The sequence below is a fragment of the Stegostoma tigrinum genome, chromosome 3 (genome assembly GCF_030684315.1).
Source record: "Stegostoma tigrinum isolate sSteTig4 chromosome 3, sSteTig4.hap1, whole genome shotgun sequence".
Lineage (NCBI taxonomy): Eukaryota > Metazoa > Chordata > Chondrichthyes > Orectolobiformes > Stegostomatidae > Stegostoma > Stegostoma tigrinum.
The window spans coordinates 132,677,990-132,696,079 of record NC_081356.1 but is presented as its reverse complement, the minus strand read 5'-3'; the positions used below and the strand labels follow the sequence as shown (position 1 = coordinate 132,696,079).

Here is an 18,090-nt window from a genome sequence, read left to right as displayed (position 1 = left end):
GCCTGCTGTGTTCATCCAGCCTCACATTTTATTATCTTGGATTCTCCAGCATCTGCAGTTCCCATTATCACTCAAACTATAACATTACGTTAGGTTTCTTAATTTCTTGCTGTAAGCTCATAATAGCTGTTTGAATTTCATGCACAAGGATAACCCCGATCCATTTAGATAATATACTTCTCTTTTATTCTTCCTGCCAAAACAGACTACTTCATCATAACCCACATTGTATTTACCAGATTTTTGTCCACCAACCTAGCTACATCCATTCGTAGGCTCCTTCTACACTCTTCGCAACTCACTTTCCTACCTACCTTTGTGTCATCAGCAAACTTGGTCACTAAACCTTCAATCCCTTCATCTCCTCCACTGTATCTCAGTATGTGTGGCAATAATAAATCAAACCAAGTCATTTATTTAAATCCAAACCCTGTGGCAGACCATGTCTTATACCTTGCCACTTAGAAATTACCCTTTGTCCCTGCTCTGTTTCCTGTTAGCCAGCTAATCCTCTATCTATGTCAACATGTTATACCCCCGATACACATCAAGAGCGTTTATTCCTTTGATGTGGCCTTAACAGAATGTTTTGAAAAAGATACTTGATATGGGATGTGGGTGTCCCTCACTGGACCAGCACTTATTTCCTATCCTCATTGCCCCTTAGACTGTGATGGTGAACTGCCTTCTTGAAGCACCGCAGTCCATATGCTGCAGGTAAGCCTTTTGGTATCATAGTGCTAGTATTTGGAAAGACTGAACAGTAGATGGAGTGGGGGGGAGGAAAGGATTCTGATGTTTCACTTCCATCTGTGTGTGAGAAGTGTTTGGTTGTTGACCACTATTGTGTAGCCACTCCCCAGGTGACATCCATCTGGCAGGGAAGATCAATTCAGTGACTGGCTGTAGGGTCCTGTGGATTGTGCGAGCGCAAGAGCAAAACCTCAGAAAGCACCGACTGCTGACTCCCAACCAAAAATCACTACATTGACAATACTGAGCAAAGGTAAAGTCAGGATCAATGATCCAGGTTTTAACACAAGGCCAATGAGGAAGCATGAGAATGGCCAGCACCCACAGACTAGCAATTAGATTATGTCCGTCAGTTGTCAGTGGGTCAAAATCCTGGGTCTCCCTGTCCAACCATTATAAGTACCGTCATCACAGACTAATTGTTCAGGAAGAATCTCCTTAGAAATGGGAACTGAAATGGAAGATTGTTGACCAGACTTGATGGGCTAAAGGGCCTTTTTCTGTGCTGTTAGATCTCTGAAACTACTGTTGTATGGTTCAGAAAAGTAAGTAGTAAACTGTGTTGCAAAAGTTAGTGTAGCATCAGTGATGGGAAAACTACTAGAGATTGCCATCAAGACAAAATGAATTCTTACTGGAAGAAGCAGGGATTAGTAAAGGGCACGCAACAAAGGTTTGCTGAAGGCTAATTGTGACTGTTCTTACTGAGTTCTTTGATAAAATAATAGAACAGATGCTGATGAAGATAACAATAACGAATTTAGATGCATTTTTTAAGGACAGCAGTTCACCACATAACAGGCCGATTCTGAAAACTGAAGCACATGGGTTCAAAGAGACAGCAATGGCAGACAGAGCTGTAGTGAATAATGTGTCTCTGGAGTGAAGTGTTGTAGGTTCTTCTCCTGCTCAGTAATACAACCATCACCTTCAAGTGACCTGAGTATGTGGAACACAATTTGAAGTTGGCGGATCATGCAAAACTTGTCAACAAAAATGTGACTCTGATAATAGCCAAATTCAGAGGACATACGGCAGAGACAAAAGGATTGGTAACCAAGAGTCTCAGGCATAAATCGTTTCACAGGAGATCGGAAAAGGAAATAAGATTTTTCACACAGAGAATGGTGAAGATCTGAAACATGTTATCTGAAAGAACAACAAAAATCACATTCCATAGGCACATTGAAAAGGCAATTGGACCTGTACTTGAGGAGGATTGATCTGCAGGATTATGAGTGAAAAAGCTAGGGTCGGGGACTGCTTTCAGGAGCTCTCAAAGAGCCAGCACGTACTTACCAAGCTGAATGGCCTCCCTCAGTGCAGTGCGATTATGACTGTATGTCAGCCTCGGCCAGAGGCTCCCACATCCCAAAAATTAATTTTGAGCAAGATTTTACAGTTAAAATACACTTAAAAACAGTTGACAGCTGAAGATTGTGTTAATTTTCTTATGATTAAAGTCTCAGATGTATTTGACGGCACCTTCCAAACTCTCCAACATTGAAGGACAAAGAGAGCAGATACATGGGAACACCACTTCCTCTAAATTCCCCTCCACGTCACTCACCATCCTGACTTGGAAATATATCACCATTCCTTCACTGTCACTGGGTCAAAATCCTGGAATTGCACCCCTAATGGTATTGTGGATCTACCTGCAGATCAAGGACTGGAGCAGTTAAAAAATGCAGCTAAACACCACCTTCTCAAGGGCAACTAGAAACAGGCAATAAATGCTGGCCTAGCGAGCAACACCCAATTAAATGAATTTTTAAAAACCCTCCAAAGAAAGAAACTTGTCAACCTTGGACTGACCTGGGACCTTTATCCTATATCCCATAATTGTCCTGAAATGTCTAATTGCCATCTGAACTAGTTCTATGTTTGACAGTGTGTGTGTCAAGCATTCTCAAGACAAGTGGTATGCAATAAATGTTGGCCTTGTCATTGAAGTCTCTGTCCTGGGAATGAATATTAAAATAAACTCTGATCTAGCAAGACCTTTCACCTACATTTCATCATGCTGACAGCTTTGAGGTCATGGTAAGTGAATTACAAAGTAAATAGTTTTGTGCAGGCTGTTCGGTTGTTATGAACTTTGTAACATTTATCTGTTGATAAGCTGAGTAAAGTTCTGGGGTGTCCATGGTCAGATTGGGGAGGGAGATAGGTTATGAAGGGCAGTGTGACTGTTTGTGGGATGGTAACTCATTCCAACTCATTCCTCACTTTGACGCAGACAGCATTTATGTTATTGCCAGGGAGTGGAGCAAGTTTCTCAATCAGGCACCCAGTGTCCACTGAAAGCAATAGACCAAACACACAATCCAGACCCGTCACCTGGGAAAGGAATCAAAGTGGTTCAGTCCCACTCTCAGAAAATCCTTAACAGGATGAATAGAGTAGTCAGGATCAGTTTGCTGTTGTGGCAGAGTCTCAGACATTGGGGCATAATCTGAAAATTAAAGCTGGGTCATTTACTTAAGAATACAAGAATGGACTGCTGCTGGTGGGTAATACTTGATAATTTGTCTTTTAATTAGTAATATGGTTGATTTGGTGGTGGTTTAAAAAGAAAGTTCAGAAGTGAGTAATAGCATCTCTGCAATTTTTTTTAAATCATTCATTCATAGGATGTGTTGTTACTGGCTGGGTCAGCATTCATTGCCCATCCCTAATTGGCCAGATGACAGTTAACAACCAGTGGGTTTGGAGTCACATGTAGGCCAGACCAGGTCAGGATGGCAGTTTTCTTCCTTAAATGGGCATTAATGAACCAGACGGGATTATTTTCCACCAGTTGACAATGGTTTCATTGTCATCATTAGACTTTTAATTCCAGATTTTTATTGAATTCAAATTGCACCATCAGCCGTGGTGAGATTTGAACCTGGGTCCCAGAACATCACCTGAATTAACAGTTGAGCATTAACACCAGGCCATCACTGCCCTTTAAATAGAGGGAAAAGAAAGGACAAAATAATTAGGTGCAGGATTTGACAAACAGTGATGTTGGGAAGTACTTGCACTAAGTCCAGTGGAAATCTGGAACGCTGTCTCTGTGCCCAGAGCTTTTGATGCTGTGGACCAATTGGAGCTTTCAAGACTAATATTGAAGGGTTTTTAGAAACCGAAAGAACTGCGGATGCTGTAAATCAGGAACAAAACCAGACGTTGCTGGAAAAGCTCAGCAGGTCTGGCAGCATCTGTGAAGGAAAAAACAGAGTTAACATTTCGAGTCGGTGCCCTTCCTCTGAACTTTTTCCTAGGATGCGGCAAGAACAGCTGTCCATGTTGAAGGATTTTTGTTGGGTGAGGGTATGAAGGGATAATAGAGTTAAATTCAGATTGGTCATGATTTAATTCTCGTGGTGGGACAGGTCAGCTTCCTAACCACAACTGTACTCTTGAGCCTTAGCCCCATTTGCATTTGGCTACACCAGTGTGACCTTCCCAGTTCTGTGTTGAAATATGGGGATTTTGTGGCTCCCTGATGACTGAGAATTCGATTTCCACCAGCAACCCCACCAACACACACACAACTCATGCTGCACCATTTCCTCCGACTAACCTGTTCCCACATTTCGACAGATGGCCTACAAATGAATTTAATTGGAGAAACATTTATAGAAACTTGAAGCAGGAGTAAGCCATTCAGTCCTCCAAGGCTGCTCCAACATTCAATATGATTTCAATGCCATAATCCCACTTTCTCCCTCTTAAAAATATATCTGTCTTTTTCTTGAATGTATTTAGTGACTTGGCCTCTATAGCCTTCTGTGGTAGATAATTCCACAGGTTTACTTTGAATTGAAACATTTTTCATCATCTCGGTCCACAATTGTCTATGCTGTATCCTGGCACTTATCCCCAATGGACGTAGACTCCCCAGTGGAGGGAAACACCATCCCTGCATCTCGTGGTATCCAGCTGTGTTAGAATTTTTTACATTTTAATCAGATCCCCTCTCATCCTTCTAAACTCTCGTGAATACAGGCCCAAGAGAACCATGGGACAATACCTCTCGTATCAGTCCAGTGGACCTTCGCTGCAGTCCCTCTATGGGAAGTCTATTGTTTCGGAAGCAGAGGCTTAAAGGGGAGGTGAGGGAGCCAGAAAGGGAGAGAGATGTTTCGAGGGGAAGCTGTTGAGCTCAGTGCCAGAACAGTACATTGATCCACAAGAATCACAAGACCAAGTTGAGGAGGCCAATCAGCCCTCACAATGTTATTTGGTCATTCAGTGAAGCTATGACTGTACATTGCATGACTCTGGGGAGGATGGAGTGGAAGATACACAAGGAGCTGATGCAGAAGGAGCCCTGAGATTTGGAACAGTTGTCAGAACAGAGGTGGGAATACAGAAAGGCTGTGGAGGAATCTGAACCCAAGGACAAGAATGTAAAAATGGAAGTTTTGGTCGAATGACAAAGATTCAGTTGTGGGGGCAGTTTTCGCTGGTGGTTTGTTGTGGTACGGAGGTGCTTAGATCCAAATCCAACCTTGCAGTCCAAGCTATCAGCTTTCCTCTGCACACCACCGAAACTGTGGTATATTTAACACACAAACACAAGCCCACTGGGCGCCAATTTATCAGCAAGAGACAGTTACAGCTTGTTACAAAATAGAAAGTCATGTTTCCTTCTCGATAAAACTGGTGAGACCTGGCCCCTTCTGGTTCGTCTTACAAAATCAAACACAACTTGGAGGTCTGCCGCGCCGCACCATTGGGTTTGTTGGCGTCTTTCCTTGGCTCCTTGGCTCCAACCTGCTGCCGTGAGAGGGCCGGGATGGTGTCAGGGGCCCTCCTCCTCTGCACCCGGTGCAGCACGATGCGGTACGTGCCCGTGATGGGGCTGCGCGAGTCCTTGCCGACATTGTCCAGGATATGGGAGTCCGTCACCCCTAGGCGGGTCAATGCCTGCTTCACCTCGGCCTGGTCTCCCTTCAGAACCTCAGTAGGCCCGGCCAGGTGGGAGGGGTCCAGCCGGAAGGGTTCGTGGCCTTTCGCCAGCCGGACACCCCCCAGCCACTCGCTGCGGGCAATCTGAGCCATGGTGTGCCGCTCGGTAGGTGCCGGTCTCAGGATACCGCGGATCAGCCTCTGGCACGGCTCGGTCAGGTGCAGCGGCAACTGGTACCCACCCTCCAGGATGCACTTCTTCAGCTTGGCCACGGTGTCTGCCCGGAAGGGCATGGTGCCCACCACCATGAAGTACAGCAGGACCCCCAATGCCCAGATGTCCACAAAGACCCCCACGTAACTCTCATCCCGGAAGAGCTCCGGCGCGGCGTAGGGCGGCGAACCGCAGAAGGTGCTCAGCAGCTGCTCCCTCCGGCATGTGGTGCTGAAGCCGAAGTCGCCCACTTTCACGAAGCTGCCGGTCACGTAGAAAACGTTTTCTGCCTTCAGGTCCCGGTGAATCGTGTTGTTCTCGTGCTGCGAGAGCAAGGAGTTGGAGGTGGGCGGGGGGGCGGGGGGGGGGGGGGGTGGGGGGGGTGTGGGAGAGAGACAGGAATCACAACCAGTCAAATAAATCCAAACCACCGCGGATGCTAGAAGTCTGACATTTAAAAAGTAACACGGAAACTGCTGGAGAAACTTCAGCAAACTCTGGCAGCATCTGTGGAGCGCAGACACAGAGCAGTTAAAAGGACCAGAAGAAATAGGAACAGGAGGAGTAGGTCATTCGGCCCATCGGACCTGTTCTGTCAACCAATAGGATCGGGGTGATCTGGCATTTCTCACATCCACTTTCCTGTTTTCCCCATAATCCTTGATTCCCCTTCTGATCATGGATCTATCTATCTCAGCCTTGAATATAGACAAGGATTCTTCCCCCACAACTCTGTCGTAAGAAGTTTAGAAGACTCATAACCCTGTGAGAGAATAAATTCCTCCTCATCTCAGTGTTAAATTGCACCCCCCTGCCCCTTATTCTGAGGCTATGCCGTCTGGTCCTAGACCCTCCCATAAGCGGAAATATCCTCACAGCATTTATCCTCAAAAGCCCCTTAAGAATTCTACTTAGTTCAATGAGATCAGCTGTCATTCTCTTAAATTCCAGTGAGTAGAGTCCCAACTCGTTTAACCATTGCTCATAAGACAATTTCTCCTTAAGAGTCAGCCAAGTTGCTGTGTGTCTGGAGTCACATGTAGGCCACGCCGGATAAGGATAGCAGGCTTCCCCCTCTGATGGACAAGACTGACAGAGCCATTGCTAGGTCTGCTGCTGTGTGGAGAGAATGTTCTTCAGATGAGAGCTCAGACCGAGGCTCTGTGAGCCGAGGTGTGTGTGTGAAGCTCTCACAGCAAACACTGGAAGAACAGGTGGGGGAATGGGGGTATAGAAGCCATGAAGGAATCTGCTGTCCTGGCCAGTATAGGTTCTTCAACTGACAAGAAAAAAAAAGACCCTCTCACTGCTGTTTGTGGAATCTTGCTGCACACATTTCTGAGCAATAGCACATCATAGGATGACTAATCTGGGATATTACTGCTGATTGGAAAGGGGTCAGGAATACTGGTTTTACTTAAATCCCTATCCCTTCACAGCCTGTATGCCTCACCCAAAAGTCATCAGAATCTCCTCATCCCAGGATCGCTGGGCACAGTTTCTCTGTGTTAAGACTTATTCTGAAACTGAGGAGGTTTCTTGGAGAGGAACCTGTGGCTTTTTCTTCATCTAAAACCCCTTGGATCAGTTCTGATGAAGGGTTAATGGACTCGAAATGTTAACTCTGCTTCTCTCTCTGCAGATGCTGCCAGACTTGCTGAGTTTCTCCAGAACTTTCTGCTTTTGTTCCTTCAAATCTTATCCCATTTAGAAATCTCCAGAAGCCAGCAACACCAAGCTCCAGAATTCCCCACTGGGTCACCCTGACCCCCAGATGGATAATCACCCCTAGAGGGCAGGGGTTCCTATGTGGGAAAGACAGGAAGTTGAGTCTAAGAGACCATTCAGTCCTTCAAACCTGCACCATCATTCAATAGGATCATGGCTGATCTGACCTTCATCACATACACTTTACAGCTTTACCCGTAACCCTTGATTCTCCGACTGATCATGAATTTGAGGTGACGTGTTGTTTGTGTGTGTGTGTGTGTTGGGAGGGTGCGTATTTGGATAGGGTTCATGGCAGGGGGAGGCTCTCCTGCCTGGATTAAGCTCCTCAGTTTTGCTCAGAGGGGTCTGAATCGAGTGACCTATCTTCCCCTATCCCCTGGGCTGGTCCTGCCCACACTAGTTGCCGGATCCTGCCCAGGTAACTGTAGCTCAAGACGGTGGGTCAGGGACGAGGTCTTTGACAGGTCAGTAATTGTCTAGTTCAGGGCTTTATTTGGTGATGGGATGGGAAGGCATCTGTGGGCTGGCTCTCCCAGAATTCAGTTTTGGAGATGGCAAGAAAAGGGCAGGCATCCTTCCAGTACCAACCCCATGCCTGCCCTGCCATCTCACCAGTGGCAGGTTCTGCCCACAAGCCTCCTGTTGACTGATGATTTTACATAAAAGTTCCTGGTCAATGGTGACCCCCAGGATGTTGATCATGGGTATTCAGCGATGGTAACACCATTGAATGTCAAGGGGCATTGGTTAGATTGTCTTTTATTGGAAATAGTTATTGCGTGGCATTTGTGTGGCATGAATGTTACTTGCCATTCTACAGCCCAAGCCTGAATATTGTCCAGTTCTTGCTGCACTTGGATACGGACTGCTTCAGTTCAGAGGAGTTGCGAATAGTGCTGAACATTGTATAATCATCAGTAAACAGCCCCACTTCTGATCGTATGATGGAGGGAAGATCATTGATTAAACAGCTGATGATGGTTGGGCCTAGGACACTACCCTGAGGAACTCCTGCAGAGATGTTCCGGAGCTGAAATGATTGACCTCCAGCAACCAAAACCATTTTCCTATGTATCAGAGATAATGGGAACTGCAGATGCTGGACAATCCAAGATAATAAAGTGTGAAGGTGGATGAACAGAGCAGGCCAAGCAGCATCTCAGGAGCACAAAAGCTGACGTTTAGGGCCTAGACCCTTCATCAAAGGGAAGCTCTGATGAAGGGTCTAGGCCCGAAACATCAGCTTTTGTGCTCCTGAGATGCTGCTTGGCCTGCTCTGTTCATCCAGCTTCACACTTTATTACCATTTTCCTATGTGCCAGGTATGACTCTAACCAACAGAGAGTTTCCCCGATTCCCACTGATTCCAGTTTTGATTGGGCTCCTTGCTGCCACACAGATGTCAAGGGTCGTCACTCTGACCTCACCTATGGAATTCAGCTCTTATGTCCATGTTTGAACCAAGGTTGTAATGAGGTCATGAGTTGGGTGGTCCTGACAGAACTCAGTGATTGGGTATTGCTGAGCAGGTGCTGCTTGATAGCATGTTGACGACACTTTCCATCACTTTACTGATGATCAAAGGTAGATGATGGGGCGGTAGTTGGCCAGGCTGAATTTGTTCTACTTTTCATGTGTAGGACATACCTGGGCAGTTTCCCACACTGTCCGGTAGATGCCAGTGTTGTAACTGCACTGGAACGACTTGGCTCGGGGAGCAGCAAGTCCTGAAGCAAAAGTCTTCAGTACTATCGCTCTACAGGCCCAATTTCCTCAAACTGTTCTCCTAGGACAAGATAACATTCTAGGCGTGAATCTGATGAACTTACATTGCACTTCCTCTCTGTCAAATTTATTCTTCTTTTGATAAGGAGATGAAAACTGCACTCAGTCCTCCAGGAGTGGTCTCACTAAGGCCCCGTATAACTGCATTAAGACAAACTCAACTCACATCCTGTTGCAACGAAGGACGATTTAACTTTTGGCTTCCTAATTGCTTGCTACACCTGCATGCTAGGCTCTGAAAAAGAACACTCAGATCCCTTTGGACATTCACATTTTCCAACTTCCCACTGTTTAAGAAATATTCTGCTCTTTGCTTTTTGTACCCAAGTGAATAACTTCACACGAATTCAGATTATAAAGTCTTATTTTTCTGTGTTTTCGATTGGCTCCCAAGGAGCTGAACAGCTCAGGGGCATGAATATTTGGGAGAAGGCCCTGTAACTCCAGAAGAAAGGAACGAGTTGTCCTTCTCTCTGCAGTTTAAAAAAAACCTCAAGCCCAAAGCAAGCCAATTTATGTCTCCCATAGATGCTGTAAGCTGTGGCTTTTAACCAAGAAATCAGAGACCACCCTGCACCTCCTGCAAACAAGTAAAAGGAACCTGGTAAAAGAAGATTGAGGAGCAACAAGTCCTGGTGAGACAAAAGGATCATCTCCAGAGCCCCCTGTGGACAGGGACCATTCAACTGCCTTCCCCATCTTTCCTTCTGCCCATAACACCAATGTTTTTGTGTCTGTCTGTGTCTATGTATATATAGATTTTTATAAGGGGATTGAATGAACAGGGTTATATGTCAATCGTTAGTAATTGTTTATTTGTAGTGAGATATATATATATATATTTGTAATAAATGATCATTCTTGTTACGCACATAAACTCCATTTGTGCTTTCTGTGAGTTTGAGTCTAAGAGAGGTAAGTTAGGGAATCTTGCTACTTTTATGAAATATTCTTCTGTGATGACTCTGGGAATAAAAGGTCTTGATCTCCAGTGTACTAGTCCCACTGTGGGGTAACAGTGTTCTATTCCAAATGCCCATTCACTTTGGCTTGTCCAAGTTCTCTTGAAACCTCTTTGCAACCTCCTCACGTTTTACATTCCCACCCATTCCTATATTTATCTTTATTGGCCTTTTCTGTTTCATACATTGTTAGCTTTTACAGTCCATCTTTAAGTCTATGAATCGTTTATTCTCTTTTTCCATAGTCTTATGTATTCTTATTCTATTTTCCCTTTCCTTGTCATTTTCTTTGCTCACCTTCGTTGCATTCTATGCTGTGTCATCAGCAAGTTTGGAAGTGATACAACAACATTATCAACTCTTTGTCCGATCAATTGCTCTTCTTTCTCTTTAGGGTCTATCCTATCATTTACTCCCTACCTCTCCCCTTTTTTCTGCATATTAACTGATATTTCTAAACTGCCACCAGTTCTAAGGAAGGGTCACCAGACCAAAAACATTAACTCTGATTTTTCCTTCATAGATACTGCTAGACCTGCTGAGCTTTTCCAGCAAATTTGTTGTTGTTATGTTGAAATGATCAATTCGTCCTCACATCCAAACCATTGATATAGATTATGAACAGTTGTGCATCTCACACTGATAACTGCCATACCTCCCTGCCCACCATCCTGAATATGATGTCTTTATTCCTACTTTCTGCCTTTTGTTTAGTAACCAACCCTTAATCCATACCAGTGCATTCACCCCCACATCTCATCTGCTTTAATTTTACTTACTACCCTCCTGTGGGGGACTTCAACAAAAGCCGCCTGAAAATTAAATACACATCCATCCATGATACAAGCTCAAAAAACTTCAACAAGTTTATGAAACAGGACTTCCTTTTCATAAACCCACAGTGACTTTGCACAATGTTGCCATTCATCTCTAAATGCCCAACTATCACATCATTTGACCCACAGACATTTAAAGCACAGGAAATCGCTCAGCCTATTGTGTTTGTTCTGGTCAACCAAGGTCTGACCACACTAAGATAACAAAGTGTGAAGCTGGATGAACACAGCAGGCCCAGCAGCATCTCAGGAGCACAAAAGGTGACGTTTTGGGCCTAGATCCTTCATATGAAATGTCAGCTTTTCTGCTCCTGAGATGCTGCTTCGCCTGCTGTGTTCACCCAGTTTCACACTTTGTTATCTTGGATTCTCCAGCATCTGCAGTTCCCATTATCTCTGACTACATTAATCCCATTTTCCAGTTTTTCACCCAAAGTATTGGAGGCAACGTCAATGCAACTGAATATCTGAATGCTGCTTAAATGTTCCAATTCTTTCTAACTCAACCACTCTTTTAGGCAGTAAGCTTCCAACTCTCATCAGCCTCAATTCTCCTCTTAGCCTTCTACCTGTTACCTTAAATCTACACCCACTGGTTATTGACCCCTCTACTAATGGGAAAAACCTTTCCTCTTTACTCTGTCTATGCTCCACATAACCTTATTCACCTCTATTAGGTTCTGTCTCAGCCTTCACTGCTCCAAGGAAAGCAACCTTAGTCTGTCCAATCTTTCCTCATAGCTCAGACCCTCCATCACAGGCAACATTCTGGTAAGTCTCCTCTGCAATGTCTCTAGACAATCATATCCCTTCCAAAATGTGCTGACCAGAACTGCACACAGTTGAGGCCGAACTAGCACCTGACTTTTCTGACTTTGTCCATCCCAGTCCACCACTGACACCTCCACTTAGAAACTTTTTACAGTCCACGTTTATATTCCTCACCTGCTTATTTTTATATTCTCTTCTTCGTCCCTCATCAGTTTTTTTGACCTCCTCTGCTGGGTCTTAACTTGTTCCCAATCCTCAGGCTATATCTCACATTCTTAGCGGCCACTTTGTTTCATCTAATGCAATCTTTAATTTATTTTATTAATCTCGGTTAAGTGACCTTTCTATTTGGGTGTCTGGCCCTACAGGAATGTACTTCTGTTGTAGACTTACTACCAGTAATTTTTAAAATGTTAACCGTTGTCTGTCAATTAATCAATATTTTAGTATATTTCCCCAGCACTTTAGTCAACTTGCTGCTCATATCCTCATCATTTCCTTTGCTCAGATTGAAGATCCTAATTTGTGAATGTAATATTCAAACTTCTTACCATTTGTTTTTGTTTGTTCATGGGATGGGGGCGTCACTGGAAAGGCCAGCATTCCAGCTGGAAGTCAGAGTCAACCACATTACTGTGGGTCTGGAGTCACATACAGACCAGACCAGGTAGGGACGGCAGATTTCCTTCCTAAAGGGCAATAGCGAACCTGTAGGTTTTTTTTTAACAACAATCGGCAATGGTCACCACGGTTGGCAACTTTTATTCCAGATTTTTGTTTTAATTCAACTCAGGTTACACCCTCTGCCTTGGTGGGATTCAAACCCACATGCCCAGAACATTAACCTGTGGTTCGAAATGACAAGTCCAGTGACAATAACACTACTTTAAAAAGAAACAACTACAGGACCTGAGCAGAGGTAGTGGGACCAATCAGGTATCTCTTCCAAATATTGAGTCACGGGACAGTGAGCTGACGAGCCTCTCCTAGGCTACAGCTTTCCAGCTGGCTGTTACATTGCGAGCGCTTACCATGTGTTTAACTGCTGAGACAATCTGTGCAAAGACCACCTTGCTGTCCTCCTCTGAGAGCCTGCCTTCGGTACTGATTTTGGTGAACAGCTCGCCCCCACCAGCATACTCCATGACCAGGTGAAGCTTGGACAGAGTCTCAATCACTTCGTACAGCCTGATGATGTTGGGGTGGTGTAGGCGCTCCATGCTGGAGATCTCTCGTGACAGCAGGCGCTGGGTCTTCTGCCCCAGTTTTGTCTTGTCCAATATTTTGATGGCGACTTTCTCTAAATGTGAGAAAGAAACAGGGTCACACCACCTACTCCCTCTACAAGGACCCTCAGGTAAAAGCACACATTGATATCAATGGTATATTAGTGATATCGTTGAGATACATTGGTGAAGGGGCTTGTTTAATTCAATATCTAGAATACTCCTTAAGAGAGACTGCTGCATGGGATTTGAACAACTCCGTAAAGCTAAATTTCAATTCCAATTTTGTATGAATGTCATTTCTGGGACTTCTTTTATTTCAGTTCCCCCTTAAAGGGTTATTTCCTGATTAATTTGTTTAATGTGAATTAATTGGTCTCACCCAAAATAATTCAGTGAGAGGCTCATGCAGGAGCATAATCACCCCTCAAGATGAGAGTTGAATTAAAGGCAGTGTCTGCCTTAGAATTCACATGTATGATTCCAGCAGCAACATCCAGTCTAATTTCAATGATACCATGTCCACGGTCACACAATTAGGGGGTGTGTCGACAGGGGGTAGTGAGGATGGGGAGAGTAAGGAATGGGAAGAAGAGGACTGGGGAGAAGTGAAGATGGGGGAGTGAGGATAGGGTGAGTGAGGAAGGGGGTGTGAGGACGGTGACAGTGAGGATGGGGGCAGTGAGGATTGGGGGAGAGTGAGGATGGGGAGACTGTGGGGTTGGGGTACTGGGGAAGGGGGGAGGTAGGACGGTGGGGGTGAGAATATGAGTAATGAGGATGGGGGCAGTGAGGATTGGGCAGGAGTGAGGATGGGGGAGAGAGTGAGAATGGGAGTAATAAGGATGGGAGACTGAAGATGAAGGGAGAGTGAGGATGGGGTTAGTGGGGATGGAGGTGAGGAGAGGGGGGAGTGAGGATGGGGGAGTGAGGATGGGCGGTACTGGGGATGGGGGAGAGTGAGGATGGAGGAGTGAAGATAAAGGAAGAGTGAGGATAGGGTTAGTGGGGATGAGGGAGATGAGGATGGGGGAGAAAGAGAGGAGGTGGATTGAGGATGGGTGGTACTGGGGATGGGGGAGAGTGAGGATGGGGGAGTGAAGTTGAAGGGAGAGTGAGGACAGGGAGACTGTGGAGATAGGGGTACCGAGGATGGGGGGGAATGAGGATGGGGGGACAGTGAGAATGGGAGTAATGAGGATTGGGGATAAAGATGAAGGGAGAGTGAGAATGGGGTTAGTGGGGATGGGGGGGTTGAGGATGGGGGAAAGTGAGATTGGGTAATACTGAGGATGGGGGAGAATGAAAATGGGAGGACAGTCAGTGAAGTACAAGGGAGACAGATGGTTCCTCCCCCCACCGTCTTCCAGCCCCCAAATCCCAGGGTCTCTCTCTCTCCCCCCGCTTTACAACGCCCACCAAAACTTTCCACTTTGACCTTCCTTCTGCGTTAATATTGCCCTGTCTGTCTTACTGTCAAACTGCTGAGGGGATAAACAGAAAATGCTGGAGAAACACAGCAGGTATGGCAGCATCGTGGAGAGAGAAACAGCAGTAATGTTTTAACAGAAGCAGAACCCCAGAACAGTTCTGATGAAGGTTCACTGGACTCGAAACGTTAACTCTGTTTCTGTCTCCACAGATGCTGCCAGACCCACTGAGTTTCTCCAGCAATTTCCATTTTCCTTTCAGATTTCCAGCACCTGTAGTCCTTTGTTTTATTTTGCTATTTGCTAGCATTTGTCTGAAATGCCTTGGGATGATTTTGACCGCATTGAAGAGGCTAGGCACAAGCTGGCATCATTACTTTGCTGAACAAAAATCAGAAGCAAGCAGCCAGCCACATTGTCAATACGGACCAGCCCGGTCCTGGGGGCTGTCATTACCTCTCGTGAGCAAGTGGACGCCAAGCTTGACCTGAGAGAAGTTTCCGCTGCCGATCTCGCCTCGCACACGGTAGAACCCGATCCGCTTCCCCAGCGTCAGCTCCTTGACCGCCCGCTCATCATGCGCCATCTCCTGTGACAGTTTCTCCAGAGGGGTCAACCTACGTGGCTGCCCACCATTTTCCTCAAAGACCTCTGGCCGAGTGCTGTCCTCTGAGCTGTTTTCCCGACTCCACTGGGCATAGCGCTGGTTCACCATGGTGCTACCATTGGCGCAAACTGTGCTCATAGTCTGGAAGGGGCACTTCTCCACATTCGGAATGGTGTCTCCTTCCCAAGTCTACATCCCACCTGGATCTTGGCCGGTGCCTCAATGGTAACACTCTGGGTGTGGAGATGAATGAAAGATTCTGGGTTCAAATCCCACTCCTGGTCTTGGATACAATAAAGAAAAATCAGAGCTGAAAATCCCAGCAAGATGCCAGAGGGCGCACAGTTTTGTAAATAAGGGACCCACAAGTCAGACTCTCTCAGATGGGTGCGAGAGATTCCGTGGCCACTACTTTATAGAGCAGGGGAGTTGTCCCAGTCAATACCTATCCCTCGACCAATATCACTTAAAAAAACATTATCTGGCCACTATCGTATTGCTATTTGCGGGATCTTGCTGTGTGCAAATTGGCAGCCAGGTTTCTATATGATACAACAGTGATGACACTTCAAAAGTGCTTCATTGGCTAATCAAGTTCTCCATGATGTCCTGAAGTTGCCCTACAAATGCAACTCTTTCATGGCTGGAGGTCAAGGTCTCGCACATGGAGAAAGGTGCCCTTCATTGGCCTCCTGTTTCCAATGAGGCCATTCGCTGCCTTCCAGTTGTTGCTCAGGTCGGAGCATTAAATGGGCTAGAATGGTCAAAATACAGAACAGGACGGAAGGTCCTACGGATTATCTGACAGAACTATTCTTTTTCTCGACAAGCAGACTGGGCATGTTGGTGGGGACTGCCTTGGAGATTTGACACCGAGAGGTAAACCTGTCACTGAAAACACACTTTTTTCAGCCTTTCCTTTGTACTTAAGGTGCCTCATGTTCCAACCTCCCTCAAGGAACAGTTGAACAGGAACCAATGTATCCACAAGACTTGCAGCTGAGTGATGGTGGAAGTACGTGTTGGTTTAGCACACCTTCATTGTGAAGTTACCTATCTGGCATTCAGTCCAGCAGTCTCTCCTGCTCTCGACCTTGAAGTGTCAGCTGAATGTAATCCTTCCGTCTGTCCACACCTCCTTCTGCACTGTCAGCTCAGCTTCGTTTTTCTGGTGTTTTTCAGAAGCTGCCTTGCAAATACCAGGGGCATTGTGAAATATAATAAGCAACTTATTGCCTCGTTGGAGGATAATAATGTGCAGTATCTGAGCTGGAAGGGAAACTGGAGGAATGTAAAAGAGTGTGCCTCCCCTTGCTCAATTTGATATCTTTTTCCGTAAATCAGTTTCTTTTGACTGGCCCTTTCAGTGTTGCCAGTGACAGGAGCAGCCGGCTCAAAGGTGAAATGTCCTAGGAGGTCAAACCTGTATTTCTCTGTCAGCTGTCTGGCTCTCTCTCCATCTCTTTTGCGCACACACTCGCTCTGTAGCTGCTCCAGTCCAAGAGGGGATGATGGCGACCATTCACTCTGCAGGAATAAATCAGACAAATCTTAATCCACCCAAGTTTTTGACGGGATTATGACTTTCAGAATAAAGGTTCAAAAGAATGATAGCGGGAGCTACAAATGTTACAAATTCTGAGCACTGGCTGTATAAACATTGTATTTCCCCATGAGTTTAGAAGGTTGATGACAATTTGATCAGCCTGTTTAAAATTACATTGAAATTCCCTTTAATGACAGATCAGGTGTAACTTCAAAACCAGAGCAGGGACATTCAGGGGTGAGATCAGGAGGCACTTTCACAGAAAGACACATGGAATGTGAACAGTCCTTTGCAAAAAGATGGAAAAATATTTATTCCTTTATTTGTGGAATCTTCTGATGGAAAGAATGGCTGATGTATTTTCTCTCTGATGATTGTGACTACACTTCCAAAAGAACTATAGACATTACTGCTGCATCACGATAGCCTTTTATAGAACCATACAACACTGAAACAGACCCTGCATTTGTCCGTGCTCATCAGACATCCCAGTCTGACCTAGGTAACAAGGTGTAGAACTGGATGAACACAGCAGGTCAAATTGTATCAGAGATAATAGGAACTGCAGATGCTGGAGAATCCGAGATAACAAGGTGTGGAACTGGATGAACACAGCAGCCCAAGCAGCATCTTGTATCTCTGATACAATTTTAATCCCACTGCAAAGCCTATCCATCTTCAATCTGCCTCCCCCTCTCTCCCTATTTATTTCAGAACCCTCTTCCCCTCCCCCATTTCTGATGAAGGGTCTAGGCCCAGAATGTCAGTTTTTCCGCTCCTAAGATGCTGCTTGGCCTGCTGTGTTCATCCAGCTCTACACCTCGTTATCTCGGATTCTCCAGCATCTGCAATTCCTATTATCCCCAGTCTGACCTAGTCCCGTTTGCCATCATTTGGCCCATATTCGTCAAAGCCTTTCCTATTCATTTATCCATCCAGACACCTTTTAAATGTTGTAATTGTACCAGCCTCCACCACTTCCTCTGGCAGCTCATTCCATACATGTACCACCCTCTGCGGGAAAAACCTGCCCCTCAGGTCTTTCTTGAATCTTTCCCCTCCTACCGCAAACCTCTATCTTCCAGTTTTGGACTCAATTTAGCTATCAGAGCAAGTGGTGGAAGCGAAGTTACAATCGCATGTGACCTTATTGAACAGTGGAGCTCCCTGAGATCACCAGATTTGTTACAGGAGAGGAGGAGGCCATTCAGCCCATCATGCCTGTATCAAGTTCTGTCCCCTTGTTCCAATCTCCTTCCTTTTCCCCCATATCCCTGCACACCATTTCCATTCAAATAACCATCCAATGCCCCTCTTGAATGCC

The 18,090-nt window shown here is 45.5% G+C and overlaps 1 protein-coding gene across 4 annotated transcripts in view; it reads right to left on the bottom strand.

Moving 5' to 3' along the window:
- Positions 1-30: 30 nt before the first annotated feature.
- LOC125451326 (serine/threonine-protein kinase NIM1-like) overlaps positions 31-18,090 on the bottom strand; it is a 50,414-nt gene continuing 32,354 nt past the window's right edge. For 3 of the 4 annotated variants that reach the window (XM_059644926.1, XM_059644925.1, XM_048528324.2), the window contains 3 exons: positions 15,070-16,747; positions 12,989-13,257; positions 31-6,195 (listed from right to left, as the gene is read on the bottom strand). In XM_059644926.1, coding sequence (XP_059500909.1) covers positions 5,440-6,195; positions 12,989-13,257; positions 15,070-15,358 — 1,314 coding nt within the window. In that variant the 5' untranslated portion in view covers positions 15,359-16,747 and the 3' untranslated portion in view covers positions 31-5,439. The remainder of the gene's footprint in view (positions 6,196-12,988; positions 13,258-15,069; positions 16,748-18,090) is intronic. The other variant, XM_059644927.1, reaches the window with a different exon arrangement.